This window comes from Podarcis pityusensis (assembly GCF_964106645.2).
Source record: "Podarcis pityusensis genome assembly, chromosome: 10".
Classification (NCBI taxonomy): domain Eukaryota; kingdom Metazoa; phylum Chordata; class Lepidosauria; order Squamata; family Lacertidae; genus Podarcis; species Podarcis pityusensis.
The window spans coordinates 7,651,684-7,676,867 of NC_138035.1; the positions used below are offsets into that span (position 1 = coordinate 7,651,684).

Here is a 25,184-nt window from a genome sequence, read left to right on the forward strand (position 1 = left end):
GCGCGGGCGGAGGAGCGGCTCCCTGCGCCGGCTGTGCACGGGGCTGGGTTGCTGGACGCCCGAGGGGGTCTCTGCGCAGGATGCATCCCGGGCTGGCCGTGGGGCTGGTCTTCGGCGGCTGCTGCAGCAACGTGGTTTTCCTGGAGCTGCTGATCAGGTGAGATGCTGGGGGGAGGAAGGATGGGGAATCCACCTTCCAAGATCGGGGTGGGCATCCCGAGAGGCGCAGGACCGTGGGATTGTGCATTGGGAAGGGGGCCCCCAAAGGTCATCCATCCCAGCCCGCCGGCATGCAGGAAGCACAGCCCCACAGCCCCTGGCAAATGGCCACTCAACTTCTCGTTTAGAGCCCCTTAGAAGCAAAAGTAGCGGTTGACTATTTGCTGCTGCGTAGCCGGGGAGGGCAGGGAGGCAGCTGTCCACATCTGCCCCCCCCCCCAATACCAAGTAAGATAAATAAAAATACTTAACTAAAAGTATAATGATTGGAACTGGAATGCTCGCTGAGCTGAAAAGAAGGTAATTTAGAACAACTGTTTGCGGAGACGTCTCGTTCCGAATCTGCTAGAAAGAGCCGGGCAAGGAGTGGTGACAGGTGGGGGTATATAAACTATATATTCTGTATCATTAGGCTGTTAGTATATAAAGCCCTTCTGGGATGCGGGTGGCGCTGGGGGTTAAACCACAGAGAATGTCAAAGTGCAAGTAGATAAATAGGTACCGCTCCGGCGGGAAGGTAAACGGCATTTCCGTGCGCTGCTCTGATTCGCCAGAAGCGGCTTAGTCATGCTGACCACATGACCCAGAAGCTGTCTGCGGACAAATGCTGGCTCCCTTGGCCCATAGAGCGAGATGAGCGCCACAACCCCAGAGTTGGCCACGATTGCACCTAATGGTCAGGGGTCCCTTTACCTTATATAAAGCCCTTAACAACTTGGGACCAGTTTACCTGCGAGATTGCATTTCTCAGCGGAATTTGCACCATTACATGTAATCCCTGTTCCACATTTGTCAGAACTGGGTCGTTTCGTGTGGCATGACTCACTGCTACCCTGCGGAACTCCCTGCCTGTTGAAATCAAGCAGGCGCTTTCACTGTGCTCTTTTCCAACACCTGCTGAAAGCGTTCTTGTTTAGAGAAGCCTAAGCAGATGCTTAGAAAGCCGAGGTGATTTTAATCCGTTTTAGTGTGTTAACTTTGGCATGCTTAAAAGTAGGTGATTCCCCCCTCCTCTTTCCATTTTGTAAACCGCTTTGAGGCTTTTTATAAACTAGGTAAAGGTAAAGGGACCCTGACCATTAGGTCCAGTCGCGGACGACTCTGGGGTTGCTGCGCTCATCTCACTTTATTGGCCGGCGTACAGCTTCCGGGTCATATGGCCAGCAGCATGACTAAGCCGCTTCTGGCGAACCAGAGCAGCGCACGAAAACACCGTTTACCTTCCCGCTGGAGTGGTACCTGTTTATCTACTTGCACTTTGACATGCTTTCGAACTGCTAGGTTGGCAGGAGCAGGGACCGAGCAACAGGAGCTCACCCCATCGCAGGGATTAAAACCGCCAACCTTCTGATTGGCAAGCCCTAGGCTCTGTGGTTTAGACCACAGCGCCACCCTTTTATAAACTAAGCGGCGTATAAATGGATTGAATGAATGAATGAATGTGCTGGCTTTGCCAATCCCTTTGGTGCTTCTTGAGGAAAGTCCAGTGTGTGGATAGTACTAAATTAAATGGACTAATGGTGTGAGGCCTCTTACCTCTGTTTCCATGGAACAGGTGAATCTGAGATTTATTTTTATTTTTTAAATGCATCTAAGGGTGGGAGGCAGACATTGGCATTTCAGCTGTGAGGAAAGCAGCAAGCCGGGCCTGTTGTCCTCAAAATGTTTTTCAGGATATTAAATTTCTGTGTACAGCATCTCAGACTCCCTTTCCTTGTTGCATGAGGGGGGAAAAGCGGGGATACCCTGCGAATGCTCTCTGAATTCTCTAGGGAAGCTGAGGTGCAGGTCTGGCTGGGTAGAGGTGAGTCATCCATCTTCAGATTGCGTCGTGGCAGCGAAACCGGCTTGGTTTTTTTAATGTTTGATGCTGTGCTTTAATTTGTTGGAAGCCGCCCAGAAGGGCTGGGGCAACTCAGTCAGATGGGCGGCATATGAATAATAAATTGCCACCGCCCTCATCTGTATGGTTGCCCTGTGGGTTCACATATAAAGCCAAAACGTTGGCACAGCTCCTTTGTGGATCCTTTCTGGGCCCGCCAACTTCCTCTTTCATTCCCCTTGAAAGAGTGCAATCCAAACTCCTCAGAGCCCTTCTACAAGTTCCTAGATGCTTTTCAAATCCATGGGTCAGACTAGAAACAGGCATGATCCAAGTCGAAGCTCATATTAGTCTAACATCAGTATATACCATATTTTTCGCTCCATAAGACGCACCTGATCATAAGACGCACCTAGTTTTTAGAGGAGGAAAACAAGAGAAAAAAAATTTCTGAATGAAACAGTGGTTGTATGATTTTTGTGGTTCATGCTGTGGCCACAGACATGATATGTGATTTGACGGTGAATTTGGGGTAGCCCAATGCAAAAATCCTGAGGATCCATGTGGATCCATGCTTTGTAACCACGCTTTTGCACCATTGCGGCCCAACGAAACAGTGGATGTGTGGTTTTCTTGGTGCAGGCTGTAGCCATGGACATGCTAATAATAATAATAATAATAAATTTTATTTATATCCCGCCCTCCCCAGCCGAAGCCGGGCTCAGGGCGGCTAACAACACTAAAATAGTGCAACATTATAAAAACATTATAAAAATTAATTAAAATCAAAATTGATGGCAACCATAAACTAAAGTTTTGTAAAGATTGCCAAAGGAGGGAGTCAGGCTGCGCCCTGACCAAAGGCCTGGTGGAACATGCTATGTGATCTGATGGAGAATTTGGGGTGACCCAACGCAAAAATCCTGAGGGTCCATGTGCTTTTAACTCCCCCCTCCCAGGCAGCCTCCTTTATCTCTAGAGTCCCTTATCTCCTTCCCGATCGCTTGCTGATCAGCGGCTTTGTTTCAACACCCCCTTCCCTCTTTCTAAAAATAAAAGCACGATCTGCTTTTTGCCCCTGGGCAATTCGGCTCCAAGGACCACGCATTCGCTCCATAAGACGCACAGACATTTCCCCTTACTTTTTAGGAGGAAAAAAGTGTGTCTTATGGAGCAAAAAATACGGTAAGCGGCTAACTCTGAAACTGCTTCCCCAAGGAATAGCCCCATTGATTCTGAGCGACCAGTTTCAGTCTGGATGGCAGTCTTAAACACTCTTCAGAAACTGGGCCTTACTCCCCAAACCTTCATAATTATGGGCCTGGGCTAAGCTAGATTAGGCAAAGAATCATGGACATAGAGAGACAACAGGACTGTACGAGGGTCCCCGATTATAAAATCAAAGAAAACGGGAGATACGTAGCCGCTCCAGCAACATATCTCTATTTCCTCACATCCAGAAACGCAAGAAGGGCTTTTCCTCTTGCTAGAAGCTCGACCTTGCCCTCACTGGTTCTGGAAGGCTCCTATAGAAGAGTCCCATACGCACAGAGACTTTGCACCTGCCCATTAGGGGAAATAGGAAGCCCCAAACATATATTTTTTAAGATGTCCTTTTTATGTTGAGATTCGTAGAGACACCATTCATCCCTTGCTGAAGAGGCTCTCCAATCTTTCAGACAAGTCTAAACCGAATCCTCTCCTCTTAGGCAAAGATCACAAGACAACCTGGCTAGTAGCCAGATTCTGCGACCAGATTTGTAGGCACAGATCATCCTCTAGAATAAAATAGCTTACTAGGGAAATGCTGAAGTCACCCTTCAGTTTTTTATGGTAGCCCAAATCTCAGTTGTACGGGTGTATGTATGTATCTCAATTTTAACTCATGAGCTATTGCTCCAATCTGCTCTGATTGTATATTTTATCTTTATGAACGCTGTTTTTATTGTGTTATGTTATGCGAGCTGGTCTTTGACCGTAATAAATTATCTATCTCTCTGTGGGTTCACATATTCTGGAAAGGAGGGAGGGTGAGAAACTTGGATTCTCAGCTGCTGTGAATGCTGCCATCATGATCTCTCTGGGGCTTATTTGGCTAGATCAAACACAGTGCACAGTCCACAGTGGGGACATAGATTTCTGGGCAGGAGCTGATCATGGTGTGGATTTGCCAAGCGTGTCTTCCTCCTTTTCTTCCTTACATCCTGAATTTGAGCGTCTTCAAAGTCCATACAAAATAAAAAAAAAATTCCTTCCAGTAGCACCTTAGAGATCAACTAACTGGGAAGGTGAGCTTGGGACTTCCTGCGTTCAAAACTGCAGGCGTTCCCTTCAGCTCTTGCCAAGAATGCAGGAGCAGGTGGACTTTGTTAAGACGCCATGTGGGGCTCCCGAGATACGAGTATCCCCTTGGGATCACTCTACGCAGGTACGTTGCTCTTTAGCCTGGCGTTGTAAATAAGCTCACCAAAGCTGCCAGCATGCAGGTTATTTTAGCAGCTTGCAAAGTCTCCATCTGCACCTTACATTTAAAGCAGAATCGTACCACTTTTCGCATTCACGGCCTTCCCAAAAGACTCCCAGGAAGTTGGAACGGCAGTTTGTTAAAGGTGCCAAGAGTTATTGGAGATCCCTCTTTCCCTCAGAAATCTATGTGAACAGAGAAATCTGAGGGCTCCCTTGGACAAAAAACAAGGACACCAGCCAGGAATACCAGAGCAAAACAGCAGCCAGTAGGCTTGGTCTTTATTGAAGACTGTCGCAACAGGACTCCCACCTGCCACCAGGTGGAACAAGATGGAAGCCCCGAACAAAAGAGAACCCAAACTTTTATTAGCTGCTAATCCCCATGTTACACCCTCCAAACTACATTACTAATACATCATGAAAGGGGAGGTCTGGTGGCAGGAATCTGAGCATCTTGGACCCTGCCCCATGGTTCCCCTTGCCCTCCACCAAACACCCATCAAGTGTAACAAAAGAGATATTTACATTTCCTTGTTTCCCAGCCAAGTTAATCACACCCTTTTGTCTTCATCTGGGTTTGTTATTTCTGGAATGGCTACCTGTCTGGCACTCAGGTATCAGGATGCCAGGGATTATCACTCAGGCAGAGGGGCTGCTGAGCAGCTGAGCTCACAGGTCTAGATGAATTTCTGAGGTTTTCCCAGTGAGCCAGTACATAGATACATTTATCAGTGAATTCTTACATTTGGTATCGTCCAGCAAAGGACCTTTGAATAGTTAGGAAGAAACTGTGATGAAGTGTTTTGTGGGGACAAATCACAAAAGTGATTCTGCTGATTTTGGTAGTGGGCTGCATGTGCATGATATCTGCTGGAGGGGCAACCCCCCCCCCAACCCATACATAAATTCCTGCAACAGCTACAGTTCCCAAAGTGAATAGAATAACAAAGTTGGAAGAGACTCCAAAGGTCATCTAGCCTAACCCGCTGCCTTGCAGGAACCTCAACACGCGGTCCCCCATCTAGTCTGAAACCAGACCGGACCCTGCTTAGCTTTGCAGGCGTACTAGCAGTTTTATTCTTGCGCCACGAGCTTTGAACATTCGGTCCCCTTTCCGCTCTGTGAGACGCAGCTCTCACATTTAAGAAGTCGTTTTGAACTGACCCTTTAAAAGTGCTTGCAGCCAGGACGGCCCTGGTTTCTGTCGTGGCAGGTCATGCTATAAACTCTCTTGCCGTAGGGCGGAGGTGTGACCAGCAGTAAAAGTCCTCATTTAGAATAACTCTTGATGTAGCTGGGTAGACAAAGCTGCTTTTATGTTTGCATGAATGTGACTGCCTGCGAGGATTGTTTGTGTTGAGTGTTGACACAGGAGCGGATGATGGCTCTTTCAAAATATGTTTAGGAGCTTGTAAACCTTTGCAGCTTGAGATTGGACCATATAAGAAGGACCCCCGGGAGGGAGAAGTTTCTGGGATTCACATAAGACTGGTCTGCTTCTTCTTACATAGGTCGATTCTTAGCCACGTTGCATTGTATATAAAGTGACGTTAATTCCTTCCAGGTCCTCGGTTTTTCCCCTCCTTGGAAATGCAATCGTTTTATTGTTTTAACTCTTGGTTGTTGCCGTAATTAGAAAAGGGTGTGAGGTTGTTGGATATTTTTTTTTTAAAAAGGAAATGTAAAACATTTAACATGGCACAAAACCCTGGATTCAATCACTTCTTTTTGCCTGTCTGATTGCCTTTCACTGCCGTCTCACAAACAAGTACACATTTGGGTTTTGGAGCCTTATAAAGACGCCAGCCATCTTGGCAAGGCAGGGTCTGAAATCTGAGCACAGCAAAGTCCTTGCAAAAGTACTGTATTTTTCGCTCTATAGGACGCACCTTGTTTTAGAGGGGGAGAACAAGAAAAAAAATTCTCCCCCTCTCTGCTCAGTGCCCCTTCAGCGTAGCGGCAGGAGAAACGGAGCCCCTTCCATTTCTCCTCCCGCTTGGCTGAAGAGGCGCTGCGCAGCTCTCCCTCTCTGCTGAAGCCGGGAGAGTCTTGCTCTCCTGGCTTCAGCAAAAGGAACCCAAAGCCTTTGGAGCGCAGCGCCAGTTCCCGCTGTGCTCCAAAGGCTTCAGGTGGCATCCCTGAAGCCTGGAGAGCGAGAGGGGTTGGTGCGCACCGACCCCTCTCGCTCTCCAGGCTTCAGCGAAAGCAACACGTAGCCTCTGGAGCGTGGAGGGAGAGCTCCCTCTGCGCTTCGGAGGCTTTGCGTTGCTATCGCTGAAGCCAAGGAGCCTGCATTCGCTCCATAGGACGCACACACATTTCCCCTTCATTTTTGGAGGCGAAGAAGTGTGTCCTATAGAGCGAAAAATACGGTAATTAGAAGGGTGCAATCTCTTTGTTTTATGTGTGGTTAGGGACGGAGTTTTCAAATATAACTTCTTCTTTCTTTCTTTCTTTCTTTCTTTCTTTCTTTCTTTCTTCGTTCCTTCCTTCCATCCTTTCTCTCTCTCTCTCCCTCCCTTCTCCACTTCAAACACAGGGAATTTCCAGGATGTGGGAACCTGATTACCTTTGCCCAATTCTTCTTCATAGCCATCGAGGGTTTCATCTTCGAAGCCAATTTTGGACGGAAGCGGCCCACCATCCCAATAAGGTACAGCCACTCTCCTCAAGATGGGAGCCAAGGTTATGTGGGTCCGGTGAAACCTGGGGGAGCACAGAATATTCCCCATTCCTGGCTTATGGGTGTGTGTGTGTTCATGGGGCCTGCTACAAAACTGGTTGCAGAGATTGCGTACCAAGACCCCGCAACCACCCCCTCGTTGAAGAATAAACACACAGGACACAAATATTAGGTTAATGTTATTGGGCAAATTTTGGCCACAACTTTATTGATTACAAAATGTGAGCAGTATTGGCTTAGGCATTGAATCAACCCAATTACAGTTGTACCTCGGGTTACATACGCTTCAGGTTACAGACTCCACTAACCCAGAAATATTACCTTGGGTTAAGAACTTTGCTTCAGGATGAGAACAGAAATCGTGCTCTGGTGGTGTGGCAGCAGCAGGAGGCCCCATTAGCTAAAGTGGTTAAGAACGGACCTCTGGAACGAATTAAGTACTTAACCTGAGGTACCACTGTGTATCTGACTCCTGCCCGTTGTGCAGGGAGTCTGGTAAGGGTAAACCACCAGAAAGGGGAGCCCCGTTGATGCCGACCAACTTGAGCTCCCCCAGGTATTCCCGACGGGATTGTGTCATGGCCCTAGCCCTGCCCTGGGCTTCGGACAAGATCCACACCCCCGGATTCCTTTAACGGAATACCCTTAAGCTTGGACACCTCCCCTCTCCCATCATAAGGTCAAACAATTCCTAACCACCACAAGGCTCGCCGCCAAATACCCTCACACCTATAACCAATGCCTGAAGCCCCCCTTCTGCAAAATGGTCCCAGCTATGCCCCCGCCAGTCAGCTGGATTGGCCGGCTGGTCAGTGACGTGGCCGGGATCCCCCGAGCAACGCGGGACTTTGTACCCCGCCCCGGAGGTGAGTGGGTGGCCACACGGTCCACCGCAACTGCTCCCCACAATGAAGTGGAGCGGACTTGTGGAAGGAAGGCATTCACTGCCATCAACCCTGCCTGAACGTGTTCGAGTTGCATCTATTGCCTATTGTTTGTCGTTTCTGGTGACGTTCATAGTTCTGGAGCTCAGCAGGTTCAAGGGGGGACAGGAGGCGGGCGGGTGTGGAGGACTCCCTGGTCCTGAATGGGGTAACTGTGCCCCTGAAGGACCAGGTGCACAGCCTGGGAGTCATTTTGGACTCACAGCTGTCCATGGGGGCGAAGGTCAGTTCTGTGTCCAGGGCAGCTGTCTACCAGCTCCATCTGGTACGCAGGCTGAGACCCTCCCTGCCCGCAGACTGTCTCGCCAGAGTGGCGCATGCTCTGGTTATCTCTCTCTTGGACTACTGCAATGCGTTCTATGTGGGGCTACCTTTGAAGGTGACCCGGAAACTACAACTAATTCAGAATGCGGCAGCTAGGCTGGTGACTGGGAGCGGCCGCCGAGACCATATAACACCGGTCTTGAAAGACCTACACTGGCTCCCAGTACGTTTCTGAGCACAATTCAAAGTGTTGTGCTGACCTTTAAAGCCCTAAACGGCCTCGGTTCAGTATATCTGAAGGAACGTCTCCATCCCCATCGTTCTGCCCGGACACTGAGGTCCAGTAACGAGGGCCTTCTGGTGGTTCCCTCACTGCGACAAGCCAGGTTACAGGGAACCAGGCAGGGGGCCTTCTCGGTGGTGGCACCCGCCCTGTGGAACGCCCTCCCACCAGATGTCAAAGAGAAAAACAACTACCTAACATTTAGAAGACATCTGAGGGCAGCCCTGTTTAGGGAAGCTTTTAATGTTTAATAGGTTATTGTATTTTAGTGTTTTGTTGGAAGCCGCCCAGAGTGGCTGGGGAAACCCAGCCAGATTGGTGGGGTATAAATAATAAATTATTATTAATATTATTATTATTATTATTACTATTACTCCATGCTGGGCTTATGGGGCAAATCCCTTTGCGGTTCTCCTTCCAGGTACTACCTGATCATGGTGGCCATGTTCTTCACGGTCAGCGTGGTGAATAACTACGCCCTCAACTTGAACATCGCAATGCCTCTGCATATGATATTTAGATCGGTGAGTCCTTTTGCTTTATTTTAATATATAATATTTATTAAGTTTCCATTTTATCACATTGAACCAAATCCTGGGCACAGCAGAAAGCAGGCATCCCCAAACTCGGCCCTCCAGATGTTTTGGGACTACAATTACCATAATCCCTGACCACTGGTCCTGTTAGCTAGGGATGATGGGAGTTGTAGTCCCAAAACATAAGGAGGGCCAAGTTTGGGGGTGCCTGGTGTAAAGAATCTGATATGTACCCCAAATCTTCTTATTTTTCTATAATTCATTTAAACAGCCTTAAAATATCAATGACTTCCCTTCTTCTCTTCCCATGGTTCATTTTGCATAACATAAATCCCTGCATATTTTACATAAACTAAACCATTCAGGATGCCATCATTACATCCATCCAAACTTATTTACACTGTTGAATTTATCTTAAGGCTCCCAACGTTTTCAAGTGTACGCAATTTCCCCCCATATATTCAATAAATGTTTTCCAATCTTCTTTAAACGTATGTTCGTCCTGTTCTCTTATTCTATATATTAGGTCCGCAAGCTGTGCATATTCCATCAATTTAAGTTGCCATTCTTATTTAGTTGGGACCTCGTTCGTTTTCCATTTTGTACCCAAATCTTCCGATCTGTTGTAATATAGCCCTCATCATCCCTGACCGTTGGCTGTTCTGGCTGGGGTTCATGGGGAGTTGGAGCCCCACAACATGTGGGGACCGCAGACTCCCCATAGCTGCTCTTCAACAAAACAGTTGCCTGGCTAGATCTTCATCTAGCCTGGCTCCCCTTTCTAAACAGCAGCCAGTCCTAACAATGTATTTCAGGAGCGCTGCTCATTAACAGCTGAAGAAATTAACAGGAGCGCTGCTAATTAACAGCTGAAGAAATTTATGGAACAAAGGTCCTTATTACGTTTTGCAAGGATAATTGCCGTGAGCTATCTCGGTATTGAGCAATAATGTTTAATTTAAAAAAGAAACATAAAGGAATTCTGTGTGCTCTTTACACTTAGTTTGTTTTGTTTAACAATAAAGCAAAATTTATTTAAAACTAAAAAGTGCCAAGTGCTGTTCGCATCGGAACAGCATTTCCCCAAGATGTCGTTTGCAGGTGATATTAATAGACAGGATTGTAAGTTGTTTTTATATGCAATGACGGCAGCAAGAATATTATTGGCACAAAAATGGAAGCAAGATGAAAGAAGAATGGCAGATGAAATTAATGGACTATGCAGAATTAGATAAATTAACAGGAAGGATTCGAAACCTGTGGGACCAGAGATTCTTAGAAGACTGGAGTAAATATATGAATTATTTGAAAAGCAATTGTAATGAACAGATTACGCTAGTAGGACTGCAAGAAGTTCTGTAAGGAGGACTATTTGAAATATCGCAAGAAAGACTATGAAGAGAATTATGAGTTAATGATAATTAAGAGTAAAAGAAAAATTAAGAAATTCAGAATAAGTGGTAAAGAACGGAAAATCATCAGAGGTTGTTGACGGAAGTCTAAAATATTGTATAAGATAAGAAGTTATGTTAAATGATTGTTGGAACCAGGCAGAGGGCCTTCTTGGTAGTGGCGCCCGCCCTGTGGAATGCCCTCCCACCAGGTGTCAAAGAGGAAAACAACTACCAAACTTTTAGAAGACATCTAAAGGCAGCCCTGTTTAGGGAAGCTTTTAATGTTTAATAGGTTATTGTATTTTAGTGTTTTGTTGGAAGCCGCCCAGAGTGGCTGGGGAAACCCAGCCAGATGGGTGGGGTATAAATAATAAATTATTATTATTATTATTATTATTATTATTAATAATAATAATAATAATAATTACTATTATTATTATTTTTAAAAAACCCCAATAAAAGTGTGTGTGTGTGTGTGTGTGTGTATAAATATATATAGAGAGAGATATCGTTTGCAGAAGTCCCCTAGAGAGGTGCAATATATAAAATGGTAGAGTTGGAAGGGACCCCAAGCGGTTATCTAGTCCAACCCCCTGCAATGCAGGAATCACAGGTGCAGAATCCTTGACAGGTGTCCATCCAACCCCTGCTTAGAAACCTCTGACAGGGTCCACCAATTCGTCTTGTACCTCCGATACCCCAGGGCCTTGCCATATACAAACCCTTCACCTGAAACCTCCTCACCTGTCTATAATCACTGACATCATTTTAGCTCTTATTCAGTGTTAACCCACTTGGCTTTTTCCTTCTTTCCATGACCCTCTCCGGCTGCCTGGCCTCTTCAGGGATCTCTGATAGCAAACATGGCTCTGGGCATCATCATTCTGAAGAAAAGGTACGTCTTCTTTATTTTGCTGGGGCTGAGAATAGTCCAGAGTTGAGGTAGCGGACGGGATGGCAAGGGAAGTTGGCGTGCTCTCTTTCGCCCACTAGCGGCTGACCCACAAATGGGATGGTGGGTTGTTTCTTCTGGCCTTTCAAAAGACAGGTGGCTAATCGGTTGCAACTCTTAAGGCACCATCTGCCTTATCTTGTACCTACAGGACCGCCTCTCCTGGTATGTCCCACGGAGGACCTTACGGTCCTCAAACAAAAACATCTTGGAGGTCCCAGGCCACAGGGCGGTTAGGCTGGCCTCAACCAGAGCCAGGGCCTTTTCAGTACTGGCCCCGACTTGGTGGAACGCTCTGTCACAAGAGACTAGGGCCCTGCGGGACTTGACATATTTCCGCAGGGCCTGCAAGACGGAGCTGTTCCACCAGGCCTTTGGCCAAGGCACAGCCTGACCCCCTCCTTTGGCAATCCTCGTAGCACTCTAGCCCAATGGTTGCCATTAATTTGATTCTGAATTGATTTTAGAATGCTGTGTTACTTTTATTGTTGTTAGCCGCTCTGAGCCCGGCTTCGGCTGGGGAGGGCGGGATATAAATAAAATTTGTTGTTGTTGTTGTTGTTGTTGTTATCTGGCACAATTCAGCACGACCAGCAGTTTGGGATGATGGGATTTGTTGTCTCAACAACATTAGGAGGGCACCGGGTTGGGGAAGGCAGTCCAAGAGGGTTGGACTGGATGACTGCTGGGGTCCCTTCCAGCTCTTGTGATTCTGTGAGATGGTGAGTGTGTGTGCATGCCAGTCAGTCAGTTTTATTGCACATAGCCAAAGGCTGCGGCAATGTACACAGAATCATTCAGCAATTAAAAGAAAATATGCTGGATTAATACAAAAAACTTAAAACATTTATATTACCAAGACGTTACTTACTCTAAACAGAGCTATAAAAGTACCTTAATATACAGGTTAAGACATTAAAACAATAAAATTTATAAGCTAAAATTATCACATGGCCACTGATAGATTAAAAAACAATGTTAATTAATACAATGTGCAATTATATTCGGAGTTTGGTGATAAAGATAGAATATAGCTTGATGTAGATAGGGTCAAATAAGTTCATCTCCTTTGCAGTTGGTGGCTACCTTGGCTATATAATTTGCTCTAATTTTCCTAGCGGCAGTTGCAAAGAGTGCTACACGCCAGGTCCCATACTTATCTGTGTCTGCGAGGAGATATAAAATAATGTCAGAAGGGTTCTGGCCAGGGGACCTTGTCATTGCTTTGGTTATGTGATATCTACGAACCATGAGGACTAGGAGAATGCATTTTATCCTTCCTCTTCTGGCTTACTAGCTGGAAGCCGAGATCCTCAAGGCATTGCCAGAGCTGCCGGGTTCTGCCGCGGAAGCCCAGTCTATGCAATGATTGTTGCAACACGGGGTCTTACATTAACACAGCAACAAAGGGCATCGTTCCCTGTAAGGTGGGCTTCCTGCATGGCCCTGGTTCTCCTGAAACCCTCCCTATCCTCCACCTGTACAGGTACACCATCTCCAAATACACCTCCATAGCTCTGGTGTCTCTGGGAATCTTCACCTGCACCTTCATGTCAGCAAAGCAAGTGGTAAGGACTGCTGCGTTTCCTCCTCCTTCGCCATAGCTGTGTGACCACCAGCACTTCCTCTTCCTCTTGTATGCAAATCGCTGTTGGAAAGAGCGCGGTTCAGTTCCTTGGCTTAAAAGCAGGGTATTCCCTCTCTAAAGCAGGAATGACGAAAGGATGGGCCATATCTGGCGTCCGCCGGATTCCTTGTGGCACCAGGGATGGGCAGCTGGCGGCCTGTGGGCCTTGAAGCAGTTTTATCTGGCCCCTGTGGCCTTAGCTGGTTGTCTTGCCAGTTTGCTACGCGCAGGACTGATTGGCCAGCGTCTGAGCCGTCACTAACTCGCCCCGCCCCTTTGGGGTGCTTCCCCACCGCTACCACCTTTTAAAACATGGATTATGTATGGAAAAACGTTTGCCCACTTGTAAGGAAAAGCGGGAAAGAGATTATATATAAAGGAATAGAGTCCTTGGTTATCTTTAGGTTTTGTGCATCACGCCCCATGGTGCTCAAACACATGTGTTTCATAGCTGTGAATCCCACACACCTAAGGTAGCGTTGGCTGTGTTTTAGAGCCTGTTGCTAAGGTTCTCTAGTTCTGCGGCAAAATACATTTCCCTTCCCCAAGTTGTCTGTCCCTGAGTTGAAAGTTGTCTCCCATTTCAGAGGAAGGCTGGCCGCAAGCCTAGCAGGATTTGGTAGGAATGTTTTCTTATTTGAGTGCACAGGTTGAATTTCTCTCTCTCTTTCCCACTTCTGCGTCCTTAGAGTTCTATGTCAAGCCCAAGTGAAGATGAAGAGAACGTCTCTGCTTTCATCTGGTGGCTGCTAGGTCTGTAACTGCTAATACTTTTATGGTTGTGTTAGTACTGGCTTGCCATTCAACAGAAAAAGCCTAGTGTGCATAGCACTGATTGACCAGCGCTTGGGATGTGGCAACCCCACACCTCTCCCTTCTTTTTAAATGACTTTTCCACTTTAAATAACATGAAAAACAAATGGTCCAAGCTTGAAACCATTTGCCATTTAATGTGGGATGAGTAAAAATCGCCTCTATGTTACGAAGATGGAAAGATAAATGGGTATAGTTTTTTATCTCTCTTATGGCACAAACGACTAACATGTGCAGACAGGAGGCTAGAAAACCTTTTCCTGGGCTAACTCAGCCTTCTGTTTCTAGAATCCCTCCAGAAGTTTTGAGCCATAACTCACATCAGCCCCAGCTGCCCAAAATATCTAGATGGCACCAGGATACAGGAGCGGGATTTTTATTGTTTTGGCAAAGTTGTTCCAATTCGGAGGCTGCTTGACTCGGAACAAGGTGTGATGCACCGGAGTGGAATCCAGACTCTGAGCCAAACTCCGTAGCCTGACTCACCTGTACAGACCCTTTGCAGATATTGCGTAATGTTAAGGAGTGTTCAGACATTCCCATAAATGAAGTTGCCTGAAGCTTTTCCCCCCTCCCATGGATCAAGCCCTCATTTCCCTCCCCACCTTCATCATGGATTCGACAGATGCGCGGATTCACTCACCTGTCTCGTTCCTTTCGGCAGGCTTCTCCCTTCGACTGTCTTGCCTTTAATTAACCACATAATTGCAACACTTATTGGCAGAGATGCTGCCTTAACACTTTAAGTATACCTTCAGTATACCTGAAGGAGTGTCTCCATCCCCATCGTTCTGCCTGGACACTGAGGTCCAGCGCCGAGGCCCTTCTGGCAGTTCCCTCCTTGCGAGAAGCGAGGTTACAGGGAACCAGGCAGAGGGCCTTCTCGGTGGTGGCACCCGCCCTGTGGAACGCCCTCCCTTCAGATGTCAAGGAAATAAACAACTACAGTGGTACCTCAGGTTAAGAACTTACTGTATTTTTGCTCTATAAGATGCACCTAGTTTTAGAGGAGGAGAACAAGAAAAAAAGTGTTCTCTGCCTCTCTGCTCAGCACCTCTCCAGCAAAGCGGGAGGAGAAATGGAAGGGGCTTCGTTTCTCCTCCCACTTCGCTGAAGGGGCGCTGCACAGCTTTCCCTCTCTGCGCAGTGCCCCTTCAGATCCCTCTTGCTCTCCTGGCTTCAGTGAAAGCATTTGCTCCATAAGACGCACACACATTTCCCTTTACTTTTAGGAGGGGAAAAGTGCGTCTTATAAAGCGAAAAATACAGTAATTCATTCTGGAGAGCCGTTCTTAACCTGAAGCACCACTTTAGCTAATGGCGCCTCCGCTGCCGTGCGATTTCTGTTCTCATCCTGAAGCAAAGTTCTTAACCCGAGGTACTATTTCTGGGTTAGTGGAGTCTGTAACCTGAAGCATATGTAACCCGAGGTACCACTGTATCTGACTTTTAGAACACATCTGAAGGCAGCCCTGTTTAGGGAAGTTTTAAATGTTTGATGTTTTGTCGTGTTTTTAATATTCTGTTGGGCGCCACCCAGAGTGGCTGAAGAAACCCAGCTAGATGGGCGGAGTATAAATGATACATTATTATTATTCTAATAAATTAGTATTAAGAGAAAAGCACCGTAAGCAGTTAAGCCCAGCCTGTTCACCTCACTGTTGTGCTTGCAGGTATCCTCGCGCTGACCTTTGCTCTTCTCATGTCGGCCCGCATGGGGATATTCCAAGAGACCCTCTATAAGAGATTTGGCAAGCACTCCAAGGAAGCACTCTTCTACAACGTAAGTCTCTGTGGTCCAGATCGACTTCATTCCTTTCTTGACAGAAGGTAAAGCGGACAAATCCACCCAGGCGTTGCACGTGGGACGATGAAGTTCAGGGAAAGTTAGACGTTCGGTTGAAATCAGTGCAGTTTGGAGCAGTTGTTACCCAAACTTTCTCTGCCCACCATAAGCTCATTCCCAGTGCCCCCACCCTATAAAAAGTGGTATTCAGAGTAGTGCTTTTACACAATCTGCTCCGAAAGATAACAACACAATAAAATTCGAAATTATTTGCACGTTTGTTCAAAATCCAAGGAAAACTGTTTTGCTTATTCATGACCAAATGATACCAGGTTTTCAAAGTCTGATAGTCATTTACATCTCTGCTGCCCCCCTGCCCCCCCCTTTCCTCTTAGCCCCCCCCCCCCAGTATTTACCACCCCCAGGAGATGGTACCACCCCCTTTGGGAATCACTGATTCGTGTGTGTCAGGCTTCCTCAACCTCGGCCCTCCAGATGTTTTGGGACTACAATACCCATCATCCCTGACCGCTGGTCCTGCTAGCTAGGGATCATGGGAGTTGTAGTCCCAAAACATAGGGAGGGCCGAGATTGAGGAAGCCTGGCGTGTGTGCTGCAACAGCCTGTGTAGACCCACTTTGTGCATTCAGCAGAATGAAACAGGAATGCACAAGCTCAGGCTACTGGAGGGGCAACAGGGTGTGTTTCATGTCTAAACGTCGTTCCGTGGCGATGGGATGCCCTGCCCGTTGCAAAACAGCTTCCTGCAGTCGTCCGTGAAGCTTCTGCCTTCTAGCACAGGCCCAGTTCAGATGCGATGCTTAGCTAAACCGTGGCTTGGCAGAAACATGCAGGCTCCCATTGAGAAGGCTGTGGTTCCTCCAGTCTTCTTGCTCCTGTGCTGCTTTGAGCTAGGCCACATTTTGGCTTGGCATTGCACCCAAACCAAGAGTTGTGGTTTGGGGTGAAGCACACCTCTGGGCCAAGAAAATAAATACAACCCAGGTGGTTAAGAAAACCCAGCAGAGACTCCATCTCCTCAAGAGTATTGCGAAAGAACGATGTCAATCAACATTTGATGATCTCCTTCTACCGGTCCACAATAGAAAGTGTCCTTTCCTACTGCATCACGGTGTGGTACGCTGGTTTGACATCAATTGATAGGAAGTGCCTACAGAGGGTGGTGAATACAGCACAATATATTATGGGCTGTCCCGTGAATCCGCTGGATGAAATAGCAGAAGAACGTTGCCTCAGGAGAGTGAGGAAAATTCTCAGGGATGATTCACACCCTGGCCTGCACTTTCTTGATCTCCTGCCCTCGGGCAGAAGATATAGAAGCAGGATTAGTCGCACCAACAGGGTAAAGAACAGCTTCTGTCCGTGGGCTGTTAGGCTGCTGAATGAAAAGATAACAACAGGGCAACTGACTTTCGGGTTTGGTGGATGTGTGTCAGTAAACGAGGGGAATTAAGACTAAGAGAGCTGAGTGGGGGGGTGCTCATGTAATCTCACTGTATACAAGCTGCACAAGTGACAATAAAGTATTTCAATTTCAATTCAGTTCAAGAGCTAAGCTGCCTCTGGTGTGTCTTAAAAGCCATTCTTAAAAACAAGTCATCCACACGATTCCCCGTTTACATTCTCTTCCGTTCCTCCACAGCTCTTAGAAAGGTTGGCCAATAGTTTGTTATTATGATTATTTATTAAATTTATATGCCACCCTTCATCGTAAGATCTCAGGACAGTTTGCAGAGTAAAATACAAGGAAATTAAGATTCAGTGCTTGGCAGCCAGTGTGGTGTAGGAGTTAGAGTGTTGAACTTGTATCTGAAGAACCAGGTTCAAACTCCCACTCAGTCATGAGGCTCACCGGGTGACCAGTCGCTTTCTCTTAGCTTAGCCTACCTCACAGGGTTGCTGTGAGGCTAAAATGGGGAGAGGGAGAACCCTGTGCACCAAAACTTGAGCTCCTTAGAGGAAAGGCAGGAAGGAAACGGAAATGCTGGTTATAATAATAATAATAATTTATTATTTATACCCTGCCCATCTGGCTGAGTTTTCCCAGCCACTCTGGGCAGCTTCCAGTCGAGTGTTAAAAACAATACAGCATTAAATATTAAAAACTTCCCTAAACAAGGCTGCCTTCAGATTTCTTTTAAAGATAAGATAGCTGCTTATTTCCTTCACATCTGAAGGGAACGTGTTCCACAGGGCGGGTGCCACCACCGAGAAGGCCCTCTGTCTGGTTCCCTGTAACCTCACTTCTCGCAATGAGGGAACTGCCAGAAGGCCCTCGGCGCTGGATCTCAGTGGTTATTTTGTTAGTGCACAAGTCTTGTCCCTGTTTCCTCTGGGGCATCTCTCTCAAGGTCTTCTTTCCTCCTCACAGCACGCCCTCCCCATCCCAGGTTTCCTGCTTCTGGCTCCTGACATCTACAGACACGCCCTTCTCTTCAGCCAATCTGGTAAGCTGGGCGCATTTCTCAATATTGTTTCTGGACAGCTTCCTGCTATCAGCCAGGAAACAAATTCAGCTCTGCTGGGTGAAGCCAGTGTCCCGTCTAGTCCGGAATCCTGCTCCTACATAATCCTGCCCATTATGGGAAACCCATAAGCAGGGCCTGAGCACAACAGCAGACTCGCCAACCTATAATGCCCAGAAATTTATATTCAGAGCCATACTGTCTCCAATATGGAGTGCGGCTATTGTGGCTGGCTGCCATGGACAGCCTAGCAGCAGTTGCCCATCCTTACCTCGCTCCGTAAGCTCTCCAGTTACCAGAGATGACATTCTCGCAGTGTGTGCCTTACATGGAGAGGAGGACGTGTTGCCTTAGGCCACATTCGCACCAGCAGCTTTCGTACCACTTTGTCATGGCTTCTCCCAAAGAATTCTGGGAGCTGTACAGTGGTACCTTTGGTTAAGAACTTAATTCGTCCTGGAGGCCCGTTTTTAACCTGAAACTGTTCTTAACCTGAAGCACCACTTTAGCTAATGGGGCCTCCCGCTGTCGCCGCGTCGCTGGAAGACAATTTCTGTTCTCATCCTGAAGCAAAGTTCTTAACCCGAGGTACTATTTCTGGGTTAGCGGAGTCTGTAACCTGAAGCGTCTCTAACCCGAGGTACCATTGTACTTTGTTCAGGGTACTGGGAGCTGTATGGAGGCCCCTGTTCTTCTCCCACCCAACTACCATTCTCCTGTAGTGGAGGAATGTGGCAGTGGCATAGCGTGGGTTGCCAGTGCCCGGGGCTGTGCGAACCGGGGTGGGAGGGAGGGAAACAGATGGAGTACGCATGCGCATTCAACTGCCCTAATGGCGTCTGCGTCATTGCAGCTGCACAGATAAGAAGAGTCATTCCGTTGTCTGGAGAGGTTGCTTCCTGGTTTGCATGGAGCCCAGTGACGGAAGCGTACAGTTGTATTGAGGCAGTGCCGGGTGCTGAAACTTTGCGCCCCTAACAATTTTGCACCCGGGGCAGCCGCCCCAGTGTCCCCGCACTCGCTATACCACTGGAATAGGTTGTCTCTGCCTGGCAGGAAGAAGTATTTTTTTTAGAGAATATGCCTGGAGCTGGGACAACCCTATTTTCTGCCCGCTCCAGTGCAGGTCGTTTTGTCAAGGTCAGGCATAGGCAAACTCGGCCCTCCAGATGTTTTGGGACTACAACCCCCATCATCCCTGGCCACTGGTCCTGTTAGCTAGGGATGATGGGAGTTGTAGTCCCAAAACATCTGGAGGGCTGAGTTTGCCTATGCTTGCTCAAGGCACAGAAAAAGATGGGAACACCATCTTGGAAGTGGTGTTTCATTTTACTCGCTTTTGTCTGTTTGATCCTGGGAGGATAAGGGGTGTGTGGCTCTGTAGAATACAACTTCCTGTGCTCACATCAGTCTGGATAATGTGCCTGTTTTTAATCCAAGATTTTCCTGATGATGTCATCGGCGCACTGCTGGCTTGGGTGGGTTTAAATGACCAGGGCTCAATTCTGATCTGCGTCTTTTTCCGTGTCCTTGACATTTGGGCCACGAGTGGCTCAGCGTGGGACAAGTCCAGCAGTGCCTTGGCTGGGATGGGCTTTTCTCATCACCTAGGCAACCTCACCTGAGACACACCTGTCTGGGCTTTGGGAACATGGACCTCTCCCAACGACACGCTTGCCATTTTTACTGCTCTCACCTTCACTGCTGCTTTTAATTTGGGGTTGGGATCTGGGTTCGGTTTGCATTTTTTTGGAGTAAAGCATAACCAGTGTTACGAAGGCCACAGGCTCGAGACTGAAATGAATCAGATCAGCTCTGAGTCCCACATTGTAGGGGGTTGGAAAAAGTGACCCTCCACTATAATTCTGTGATTCTATGAAATCATGCTTTGATGCATGATACCATATAAAAATAATACGAATTTCGAAGAAGGAGAAAAGGGGGTTACTGACAACGCCATCTGTTAAGAAACGGATAAGAAAGATGTGGGAGTTAATGTCTAAATTAACTGATTGTGTAATATTTAAGGGGGGGAAAGACAGTAACCCAATAAACATATCCTGTGTAACAAGACACACAGGTTGTTGCCTAAGTCAGGCTGTGGCTTTACAACGTACTGAAAATTTGAACATGAGCTTGTCAAGTGAGGTAGAATTTTGTCTGGTTTTTAAAGTTATTTGTATATGTACGTAATTATCTTTTTGTTGTTGTTTTTAGCAGATCCATGAAGGACTCTAGGTAGATTAATGTGTTTCCCAAACTTGTGTCTCCAGCTGTTTTTAGACTACAACTCCCATCATCCCTAGGGTCCAGGACCCAGTGGTCAGGGATCAGAAACAGCTGGAGATCTAAGTTTGGGAAGCACTGGTGTATATGTATGTAAGCAATATCTGTGTACACTATGACAGAGATCCAGGTTTTTCAGAATTCCTGTGCATTTCTGGTCTTAAGAGTTTGTGCATTTTGATTTTCAAAATAATACACACGCACACACACACTCAGGTACCTCAGGTTACATACGCTTCAGGTTACACACTCCACTAAGCCAGAAATAGTGCTTCAGGTTAAGAACTTTGCTTCAGGATAAGAACAGAAATCCTGCTCCGGCGGCGCGGCAGCAGCAGGAGGCTCCACTAGCTAAAGTGGTGCTTCAGGTTAAGAATAGTTTCAGGTTAAGAACAGACCTCCAGATCGAATTAAGTACTTAACCCGAGGTACCACTGTGTGTGTGTGTGTGTGTGTGTGTGTGTGTGTGTGTGTATTAGGAGACCCCCTAGTCCCCTCCCAGAGTTAAAATCCCCAGAATTCCTTATGAAGAGAGAGAGTGATTGTTCAACCACGCTGACAATTGTCGTTGTGGGAGGTGAGCAAGCATCGCCTGACCTAATAGCTTCCACTACTATAGATTTTCCTAGAAATGGCAGGAGATCCATGAAGCTGTGCATTTGCGTGTCTCTCTCAGTCACGGAGTTGCCTTCTGCTGAGTCAGACCTTTGGTGAAACCGAAGCCTGCAGAGAAACGACCAGAGGGTCTCTATGAATTCACAAGACCGGTTCTTTCTAAAGCAAGATGGGCAGCTGAGAAGAACAATATCCATCTTGGTCTGTTTCCTGGCTTCTAGGAAACACTTGCTGTGGAATCATAAACTAGGTGGGGAACCTTTGGCCCTCCAGGCAATACTGGACTACAAGTCCCATCATCCCTGACCGTCGGCCATGCTGGCTGGGGTTGATGGGAGTTGTGGTCCTACAATATCTGGAGGGTTACAGGCTCTCCATCTTTGGATGAGATGAATCCTTGGGGGCATCTGCTGCTGGGATGGTTGATGAGATGCGTCCTTGGTCAGATCCAGTGGAAACCTTGTTTTAGAATGGTACATTTCAGTGCACCTAAGAGCAACACCTGGAGGGAGATAGGCAGTCTGGTGAGCTTGTCCCTCCAAAGCCGGCTACGGACCCCTCACCTTTCTTTTTCTTCCTTACTTTGCAGAACCGTTCCAAGTCCCAGTTATTGGGCTCACGTTGCCCATAATGTGGTTCTACCTCATCATGAACATCATAACTCAGTATCCTTTTTGGAACAGGTTCAGCGGGTGATGGGCTTAACCTTCTCTAAGGCTGGTGTGTGGGTTGTCTGAATGTTGCGTCTCGTCTAGAAAACTAAAGTTGGTTTGTTTGCAGTAAATTATAGCTCACCCCTTCCTTGAATGTTTTAAATCCTAGATCGGGGAGCAAAGTAGTAAAAAAATAAACGGAGGAAAGAAATATACGAAAACAGCAATATCATATAAACACGACTAATAAGGAACTTCACAGTTCTGTCGTAAGGTCATGCAAAATCGCAGCAATGCAAATTAATGCTTCCAATTTAACAGAGTGCAGGCCTCAAGGTCAGTGGGGCTACAGATGGATTTGCTGGTGTCCCCCATTTCTCCTCTTCTTATCAGGGTGGTGCTGTGGTCTAAACCAATGAGCTTCTTGGGCTTGCCGATCAGAAGGTCGGCGGTTCGAATACCAGCACCGGGGTAAGCTCCCGTTGCTCTGTCCCAATCTAGCAGTTCGAAAGCACGCCAGTGCAAGTAGATAAATAGGTACTGCTGCAGTGGGAAGGTAAACGGCGTTTCCATGTGCTCTGACTTCTGTCAAGGTGTCCCATTGTGCCAGAAGCGGTTTAGTCCTGCTGGCCACATGACCCAGAAAGCTGTCTGTGGAAAAAAGGCCGGCTCCCTTGGACTGAAGCGAGATGAGTGCCGCAACCCCGTAGTCGCCTTTGACTGGACTTAACTGTCCAGGGGTCCTTTACTTTTTTTACCTTTTTACAGACCATGTACAGTAATACCTCCGCCGTGGCGACCATCCATTTGGCGAATGTCGGCAGCAAACCCTTTACTTCCAGGTTTGCCGCTTGCACAGAAGCACTAAATTGCGCTCCACGCACGTGCGCAGAGCAGCACTTTGTCGAGCATCCCTTTCGTCGAGCGTCTGGGGTTCTGGAACGGATCCTGGACTCAAAACAAGGTACCAACCCAAAAACGCTCAATCTGAAGCAACTTTAACCCGAGGAATGACTGTATGTTGTCTTTGCAATTCTGACAACTTTGGGAGCATTCAAGATAACCGTTATTACCAAAGAACTATCCATGTCTATAGGGGGGGACGTGTCTGTGCCCTTTCGTGCAGCCAACAAACTCTCGTTTCCAGTCCAAAGAAGAATTCCCTCACCAAAGGCCACATCCTCACCAAAATATATCTATTTTCCCCTTTTATTTAAATACGTGGCTGTGCCTATGCAGCCCTCCTATTTGCTTGCTGGCTTCAAAGCTTGTATCCCTTCCTTTCTTCTCTTGCGTTCTCCCCATCTTAACTCCTCCCTCAGATATGTTTGCATCCGGGGCGTCTTCATCCTGACCACAGAGTGCACCTCCCTGACGGTCACACTGGTGGTGACCCTGAGGAAGTTCATCAGCCTCATCTTCTCCATCCTGTACTTCAGGAACCCCTTCACTGCCTGGCACTGGATCGGGACCCTCTTTGTCTTCGTGGGGACTTTGATGTACACAGAAGTGTGGAACAATCTGGGGCCTCTGCTGGACCGGAAGCAGAAGAAACAGGAGGAGAAGCAGGAGTGACGGCCGATGTCCCTGGCTGGGAAAGCGGATGTCTTCTCCACTGAACCACAGAGAACCACGGTTTTCATTCGCGTTTACTCTATATGGTGCCGAGCAACAGAAGATTCCCTTCTCATGGAAGCGAGGGGTTGATTTTTGTAATACAAAAATAACTGGTTTTGGCTATGCCAAGCGGATGAATGAATTCCCTGGAATGGGGAAATCCCCTTTTATTTTATTTTATTTTATTGTCTGGCTGCTGAGGTAACAAACTGAGCTTGGATGAGGTGAGGCCTGCCACCATTCTACGAGATGGGCCTGTGTGTTGTGGTGCCAGCTGCATGTCTGACGAGACGCCGTGCGATTCACACAAAGCGCAAATTCTGGGTTGAGAGGCCTACGTTCATCTTGTAGCCCCAGTTGCCACGTTGAAACGCCCAAACAGCAAAGAGGAAGGAAGGCCAAATGGTCACATCCCAGAGATTTAACACGGGGAAGTTGCCACGAGGTGACTTTCAATACCTGTGTGTGATTCTTTGTTTGGAACTGAGCCTCACGGAGTGCGGAGTGGCATTCCACACGCCAGTTCAAGCTCTCAGTTTGAGGCTTACACCCATGGCGGTGGATAACCTCTCTTGCAGCAAGATAATGCCCAGAGTGAGATTTTTGTCAGACCAGCTCCAGGTTTGACGGTGAGACCCCCGTTCTAGCTGGGTGGCTTCTCATGGTGGGCTGCAGCCACAACAGCACCCCAAATCGGGACACGGCCACAGCAAGCCACCATTAACATTTCCCACAGTGCCTCTGACATAGCATCTCTCTGGGGCATTGTGGGAAATAAAACTGGAAGCTCCCGGAGCCAGCTGCTTTTTTAAAGGAGGGTTCAAGGCATGTTTTGGAGGTTATCCCTGCCAGAGTTCTGGGACCTGCCCGACTCTGCCCCCTCGTATTGCTGCTTTGTGCCCTGCCGGCGCTGGCCCTGCCTTTCTCCTCAGTAAACAAGTGGCACATAGGCTTGGCTCACATGTAACAACAACCATGGTTTGCCATTGTGAAAGAGCCTTGTTTGCCTGCCTCCTCTCAATGCACTCCAGTTGCATCCTGTGCTTCCTCTTAATGTGGCAAATGGATTGCACATCAGAAATTTGAAACCGCAATCTAGCTGGTTTCCTGTTCTGGTTTACAGGCAAACTCATGACAAAAGGGGGGTGGGGGACAAACCACCCACAAAACTATTTTATACAAAGTTCTTTCTTTTTCTTTGTAAAAACATTTTTTGCAAAACAGCCTGATGATTTTGTTTCCTATTTATTAGCCCCAGACTTTGGAAATGCATTGTACTTCGCTGTCTCGTTTCCTATGCATCTTGTTTGCTATATTTGTATATTCCCTTGCCTAAAAGGGAAGGTTTTGTTCTGAAACATGTCAGGCCTGGAATAAATATTATTTCAAGCACCTGACATTTTGCTGCAGCCCCCCTGCTTTTTTTAAAAAAAGGAAGCAGGAAGAAAATCTTAGCCCATGTGGGAAAGAGGGAATATATAAGCCTTGGGTTTCATTCATGCATCGCCAAACCATGGTTTACCCAAACGCTTGTCAGGACAAGTTTGCCTTGCAGGGTAACTGGACACCATAAAGTTTTGAACAACCGGGCCCTCCTCAGGGGAGCAGCCAGAGATGTGTGATAAGCTTGGGATGTGGGAAAACGCACATTTACTGCCATTTAAAAAATGGTTTTTAAAAAGAAATGGTTACCCAGCTTGTTTTAACAAGCAAAGATGGCAGCAGGAAGGGGCTAGCA

The 25,184-nt window shown here is 47.3% G+C and overlaps 1 protein-coding gene across 1 annotated transcript; it reads left to right on the forward strand.

Annotated features, from left to right (window-relative positions):
* SLC35B4 (solute carrier family 35 member B4) lies at positions 1 to 24,843 on the forward strand. The gene is made up of 10 exons (XM_081023187.1): positions 1 to 157; positions 7,047 to 7,160; positions 9,103 to 9,205; positions 11,457 to 11,506; positions 13,050 to 13,131; positions 13,880 to 13,943; positions 15,677 to 15,786; positions 18,182 to 18,257; positions 21,766 to 21,841; positions 23,152 to 24,843. The coding sequence occupies exons 1-10, from the start codon at positions 81 to 83 to the stop codon at positions 23,402 to 23,404; spliced, it is 1,005 nt and encodes a 334-aa protein (XP_080879313.1). The 5' UTR covers positions 1 to 80; the 3' UTR covers positions 23,405 to 24,843.
* Positions 24,844 to 25,184: the final 341 nt, after the last annotated feature.